The sequence below is a fragment of the Lottia gigantea genome (genome assembly GCF_000327385.1).
Source record: "Lottia gigantea unplaced genomic scaffold LOTGIsca_80, whole genome shotgun sequence".
Taxonomy (NCBI): domain Eukaryota; kingdom Metazoa; phylum Mollusca; class Gastropoda; family Lottiidae; genus Lottia; species Lottia gigantea.
The window spans coordinates 585,436-592,604 of NW_008710663.1; the positions used below are offsets into that span (position 1 = coordinate 585,436).

The 7,169-nt window shown below is 30.5% G+C and overlaps 1 protein-coding gene across 1 annotated transcript; it reads left to right on the forward strand.

Moving 5' to 3' along the window:
• Positions 1-339: 339 nt before the first annotated feature.
• LOTGIDRAFT_236385 (hypothetical protein) lies at positions 340-6,137 on the forward strand (the record flags this gene model as incomplete). The annotated part of the gene is made up of 11 exons (XM_009067204.1): positions 340-888; positions 1,329-1,397; positions 1,628-1,784; positions 2,111-2,224; positions 2,679-2,804; positions 3,005-3,235; positions 3,485-3,598; positions 4,175-4,399; positions 4,890-5,167; positions 5,568-5,658; positions 5,998-6,137. The coding sequence occupies exons 1-11, from the start codon at positions 679-681 to the stop codon at positions 6,135-6,137; spliced, it is 1,755 nt and encodes a 584-aa protein (XP_009065452.1). The 5' UTR covers positions 340-678.
• Positions 6,138-7,169: the final 1,032 nt, after the last annotated feature.

The window sequence follows — 7,169 nt, forward strand, 5'->3', positions numbered from 1 at the left end:
CTGGTATGGGCAGGTCTGTTGTAGTCTAATTGTTAAAATATGGCGTAGTTCAGAGTTGTTAATATTTAGATGTCGAAAATTGCCTTGTGCTATTTCCAAATTAGTTTGTTTTTTGGTTATAAGAATTATCAGTTTGAATTGTTGCCATAGAGAAGAAGTTGACCTTAGTTACCAGTTTGACAGTTCTACAGGATTTTAATTAGTCAAAGTTGTTAGTTAAGTCTGATTAGTAATTAAATTTATATTTAACACAGTCAGATTTAATTACTTGTATAGTCAATCAATCAAAACAGCCACTCTTCAAATTACTTATAGATTTCATCTGTACAATAGTTCAACCTTCAATATGGGAACACACGTAAATATGAACTTATTGTGGATAACCTGAGGATTATAAATAAACACAGATTAACAACTAGGATTAAAATCTAGGATTAACTTTAAATCTTGTACCATCAAAGTGAAGACAGTAAAGGGATTAACTTTATAAAAAGACTGTGATATAGCCCTAGTTTGGTGGCATAGTTTACCGTTACCATTTTTTTCAAACATACTGGTTTTAAATCTTAAGTCATTTCCACTGGAAAAATAAAACTTTAAGACATTCAAGGATACACACAACCATTTAACAAAAGGATTGGATTTATTTTGTGCTTGTGATGTGCAACAATAGTCATAATGGAGACTAAAGCATATCTACATCCTACTATTATTGTGATAATAACACTATCTTATTATTTATTATTACCATTACCTGTTAGATGTCAAACTGAAGTAAACTTCTGTACTAATGATACATGTGATAATAATGGATCATGCTATGAAGTAGAAAATGATTTTGGATGTAATTGTTCGGAAGGTTGGACTGGTAAAACCTGTAATATTTTGGTAAGTACTAGTTGATCTTGTTTTTAGTTTTAATGATTTATTACTTTCATATAATCTAATAAGTAAACTATGATCTAAAGGAATTGTAAATAGATTTTGTAAACTTATTATGTGTATCAGGGACACTGATCACATAGATTTGCACCATTCTGATTTTTAGTCGGACCTCTGTGGTCCTTGCATTTCCACTAAAATTTTAAGACATGATTTTTTTCAAAATGCTGCTAATGATATCAGAGGCCCTTTGTTATATTGATCCTTTAAGTTGCTTAGTCTAGGAGAATTACAAGAACCTCAGACATCTGACTGAAAATAAGAATGGTACAAATAAATCTATCATATGAAACACAAAGAATTTAACTTGAAATAAAAAAAACCCACTATAATAAGTCTAATAAAGAGATTTCTAGTAATAATGTAAAATCCATATTTTATTGTAGAAGAACAGTAACTGTTCAGATGGACCATGTAAAAACAGTGGACAGTGTACCCCTCAAACACCAACTGGGGTAAGTAGCAAAAACTGTCCAATTTATTTACATAATTACGTTTTAGTAATGCATGAAAATAGAAAACCAATATTTTTCACAAGGAGATAAATTCATTGAGTGGAATTGACACAGCTGAAAATCCAATACAGTACCACTCATATTTGTAGCTTGTTAAATTAAAAGATAAACATTTTTTACATGCCTTCTGTTTTTTTATTTAAAATTTTTTGTTTGTTTTTTGTTTTTAGGGTGGTCAAAGTTTTAATTGTTCATGTATGGATGGATATCAAGGTTCAACATGTGAAGTTGTAGTTGATAATTGTGTAGATATTCCTTGTCAAAATGGTGGAAACTGTTCAGTTGATCTAACAAAACCTGACTTCATTACTTGTTCTTGTCCTGATGGTAGGTTTCTCTTGTTTGTGTAGTGGCTCAGTGAGTAAGATGCGTGCTCGCTTTCCTGAAGGTCCAAAAATCAATCCCCTGTATGTGTCCAAAAAATACCTTCAGATCTTACAATGACCAAGAATAGAACCTATGACTACCAATAATCAAGTAAATATCATTCTTACACAAGCTACGGTCTGTCCTACACTTCAAGGAAAAAGTTGGGTTGATTGATCTAATAAATTAGCACATGGTTGAAACTTACTTTAACACACAGAAGTGGGCAAATTCAAAAATGGCTTCAGCATCCCTTTAATTGCATACTTCACTTATGTCTATTGTAGGATTTGATGGTCTCAAGTGTGAAAATAATAAAAATGACTGTTTGTCTGGTGTATGTAACAATAATGGTATATGTGAAGATTTAGTCAATGATTACTATTGTAATTGTACTGAAGGTAAGTTATGTACTGTCTTTATTTTTGAAAATACATGAACTACTTCTCTTAGTTAAGTACAGCTTTTGAGTACATTAAATATTTATGATAATCAAAAACAGCTTAGCTGGCAGAGGTTACTATTCTGCACAATTACCAGAAACTTGAAAATCACACAATTTTAGTTGATAAAGGACCAATATCTATATTTGCTACAGATAAAGTTTTTGACATCTATAATGCAAATAATTTTGTACAACTTTATTATGATTTAAAAATGACAAACCAAGAATAATCATTGGTGTTAAAGTGATATCAGAATATAACTGGTAAACAGCACAGGTCAATGTGCTGATTAGCTTAGATAAGTTAAACTAGTTGTTAAAGTAAAGAGATATACTATGAACATTATTTTTCAGTCTGTGACAGTAAATCAAGCTATTTCTTGTAATGATAGATTGTTCTATTTATTTAGGTTGGAAAGGTAGAAATTGTGAAGTCAATATTGATGAATGTAATGAAACGTTGCCATGTCAACATGGTACATGTACAGATACTCCAGGTTCTTATATTTGTAATTGTATTGGTACTGGATATAATGGTAAGATTTATTATCTTTTTTCTTCTATACACAAAAATAATCAATGTGTTTATAATCCATGAAATCTTTAGTTAATGTGGGCACCAAATTAGATTTAATTTATTGTTTCCCTTTCTATACCAATTGGTTGGAGCAATCTTATTTGATGTTTTTCAACCCCATAATAATTAAAATTAATCATTATTATCTCAATTTTTCAGGCTCAAACTGTGCTGATGAAGTAGATGAATGTAATTTACCTGTACCGCCCTGTCAGAATGGTGCTAGTTGTACAAATACAGAAGGAAGTTATGAGTGTAATTGTACAATAGGTTATGATGGTACAGATTGTAATGAACCATCCTGTGATGATAATCAATGTATTAACAATAGTACATGTACAATTACCAACAACAACAAATGGAAATGTAATTGTATGCAATTTTATTATGGTGAGTGCACAAAATTCTGTGAAATTGCTAATTAATTTTGTATTGATCAAACGAGTTTGAGAATGTTATTAGGCATGTCTTTAGGTGAGGTCCATGACAATAGGTAATTGTACTACTTTTAAAAACAATGCAAAACATAGCTGTATTTCCATTTGAAGGCAAATATTGCCGATATATGTTCTTACTGTTTGATATAGAGTAAACAACAATTGAAATGATAAGTAAAGTTTTTGATTATGTATGTTTCAGGTAAATTTTGTGAAACGCCTGGACCATGTACCAACAATTATTGTTCTGCTAGTAATACAAACTATTGTAGTCAGAATGAAGCAGATTTCACTTATACTTGTCATTGTAAACAAGGTAATTTATTATGTCTTCCTTTAGGTTCTGTTAGAAATTGATACTACAGTGTTAGATGGTGATGAGAACATAGTCTCATAAAAGCACTGGCCTATGTCACAAAGTAAAGATTTATGATAAAACAAGGTGCAAGTTAAAGGTTAAGATAATTAGATATGTTATCTATGGATGTCTCTGAAATACTATCCATGGTAGTAAACTGAAATAGCTGAAAATAATAGAATCAACATTCATAGTCATTTACATAATAATTAATTAACAATTACAATGAGCCAGGAAGCCTAGACAGTTAACTTTTATTCATTTTATGTTAGTGATGCCTTGTGTCAGATGTTCATGCTGAAAAGTGATACAGATGGCTGAAAATGAGCTTAGAATATTCTTGTTTTCACATGTTAACATTTAAGTTACACCAGAAGGCAATATGTTAGTCAAAAAAATCACACTGTCAATTTAGATGTAAGTGACAATACAAGTAAGAGAAGCTGCCTCGCTGATTCAATGAAAAATATACATGCTTATATGGACTACTGAGTTAGATTTTTGATAATTGATGATGTATTATATTATATATAGGGTGGCAAGGAGAGAATTGTACAGAAGATGTTAATGAATGTGATTCTATACCGTGTAAGAATGGAGGAACATGTAATAATACAGTAGGATCTTATATATGTGACTGTGCACTAGGTTATACCGGTACCAACTGTACTATTAATATTGATGATTGTCAGAATAAATGTCAGAATAATGGTACTTGTACTGATCTGGTGAATGATTTTAAATGCCATTGTCCTGATGGTAAGTATTTTTTTAAAGATAAATGGTTTTAGTCTAGTCTTACACCTTCCATGAACAGTGCATTCAGAAGTCTTTTTGGTGTTGACTCTTTAGCCAGTGACTGTCTTTTAACAAAGTTTTCACATTGTAAGGGATGCAGGTAGTTTGTTTGATGTAGGTTAAATGATAAGTTGCTTAAGAGACATATACAATGAGACCCAGTGTAGGCCTACTACCAGTGTGACGGGTTGGAAATTGAAGACAAATGTTGCTTTCGTTGCAAGTTGGTCCTTAATTACTACAAGACATTGCTGGTCTTCATTAGCAAAGCTGGAGCTGAATTTAAAACATCAATTCACTTTGTTTCCCCTTTTATTGTGAAGGAAGACTACCACATGTAAAGAGAGACATACTAAGTTTGATTAAATGCATACATCACACATTACTTAGATTTTTGAATATTTTATTTTTATACTGATTATTGTAATAATAAACTTGTTTTATATTGTAGCGTATTCTGGTAAAACTTGTGAAGTAGATGTTAATGAATGTGATAATGATATTCAAATATGTCAAAATAATCAGTCTTGTGAAAATACTGTTGGTAGTTATATCTGTAAATGTACTCAGCAATATCTAGGAAAGAATTGTGAATATAATAATCCTTGTATGAATTTAAAGTGTGAAAATGGTGGAGAATGTAATAAAACATATGTAGGTGATACTGATAGATATGAAGGTCTATGTGACTGTGTAACTGGATATGAAGGTGTTTTATGTGAAAAAGCAGTAAGTATGATATTTATGTTAAACTGGCTCCAACTCATGCTGATATTTCAAAGCGCTTATCTAGTACAAATCCAATTTGAGAATATTTAGTAATCTAATTGTTAATAGTCAATTTAGTTACTGACCAACTTATCAACATTAATGTCATTGTATGTTTTAAATTGTTTACATTATATAATTGTTATAAATATTAAAACAGAACTTGTACATGTTGTTACTCAGATCTTCACACAACTCACCTATTTCAGCCTGTGTCCCTACTGAAGTTGGATAAATAAAATTTATTTTCAGGTCTAAACTTCTGTTTTAATATTTCTATATACTCTACAATAGCACTATTATAACAGTAGTATTTCTATATCGTTCTACAATTGATGTATTGAATTTGTTATATTTTTAGGGTCCATCAATAGATCCAGTAGATGATTCTATTGATATTTGGGTTATTATTGGTCCTATTATAGCAATTATCATTATTATAGTCATTATTGGTAAGTAGTCTTGTTTATAATGGTACAAATTACGTTAATCCTAAAAACAGTAGAAATATATTATATGCTACAGGAAAACTATAGTAGTCCTTAAGTAACATGTTTTAAAGGCCCCCTCCCTCCTATCTTTAGGAATGGTAGTTGCTCAGGTAACTTTCTTCTCCTGATAGGAATACAATCTAGAAATTACGTCACTTTACAGATCACTACAGGCCTAATATTGTATAAGATAGAATGGTTGGCAGAGTTCAAAGTTTCAACATTATATGTGTCATGTACTAAATTTATCCTTAAAATTGCTTGGTTTTATAATTGATTTGTTTTATTTGTCTCTTCAAGGTGTAGTGATATTTTTAATAACAGCTAGAAATAAAAGAGCAACTAGAGGTCAATATTGTCCTAGTCAACAGGAAACCGCAGGTGCTAGAGTTGAACTTGGCAATGTTTTAAAACGGCCGCCAGCTGAACGATTAATATGATTTGACAATTTTGGTGTTTGCGTTAAGTTATTTAACATATCAGTGGAATGTGATTTTTGATAACAATCTTGGAGGAAAATATCAATGACAAGGGTTGATTATCAGAAATGTGCTTGTGGTGCAAAGACTATACTCTATGGAGTATATATGACATCATAGCAATAAATGAAATACAAGATTCTTTGTGAATCAAGGTGCTTTAGATGACACACAGAATCAGGATCTAGAATCTAGGATACATGAAAGCTACACAAGACTTTGGTGCCTATGAATGTATGTATTGAATGTTTGGGCTCTCTCGGTTCCAGATAATAAAGAGTGAAAGAAAAGACAGAAAGAAAGATTGATGAATTTTTGAGTTTATGTATTATATTAAGACTATAAAAACAATACAATGTACTATTCAAATTTTCCATGGCAACTTAATACTGATACTGTATTCCAGTTATTTCTCTCGCTCATTTGTTTATGTTTAGCTTATGTTAAAAACAATTCATTCCACGATTTTGAAATTGAATGTGACAGAAGATACTGGTCAAGTTTGATTATGTTTGGCATTGATACCCTTATCCTTCATTATGAACACATTGAAATGTTACTTCAGACCAGGGCGTAAATAAGCGTCTAGACAGGGACATTGTCCGACAAAATTTATAGTTATTTCATTCCTTTCTTGTTATCTTGAAATATTACAAATAGATACAAAATTATATTGAAAAGATACAAAATTTCATGCTAGGTCTGTGTTTATGGGAATGAAAAAAAATATGTGCCACGTTCCATTAAACCTTAAAAATACAGGAAGAATAATCGAGAGTCCCAGGTCTAATGATGTGCAATAAATGATTTCCTTACTTATTTGGACTTTGTTAATTATTGTTGTAATATTTCATTTATTCCTTTCTAACATTTCCAATTTTTACATTATTACCATTATTTAACTAATCCAGTATATTATCTTCTAGTATTTTAAGTAGGATTAAATATTTATCTTGTATGATGAATGTCATATATATATCTTGAAAAATTTTT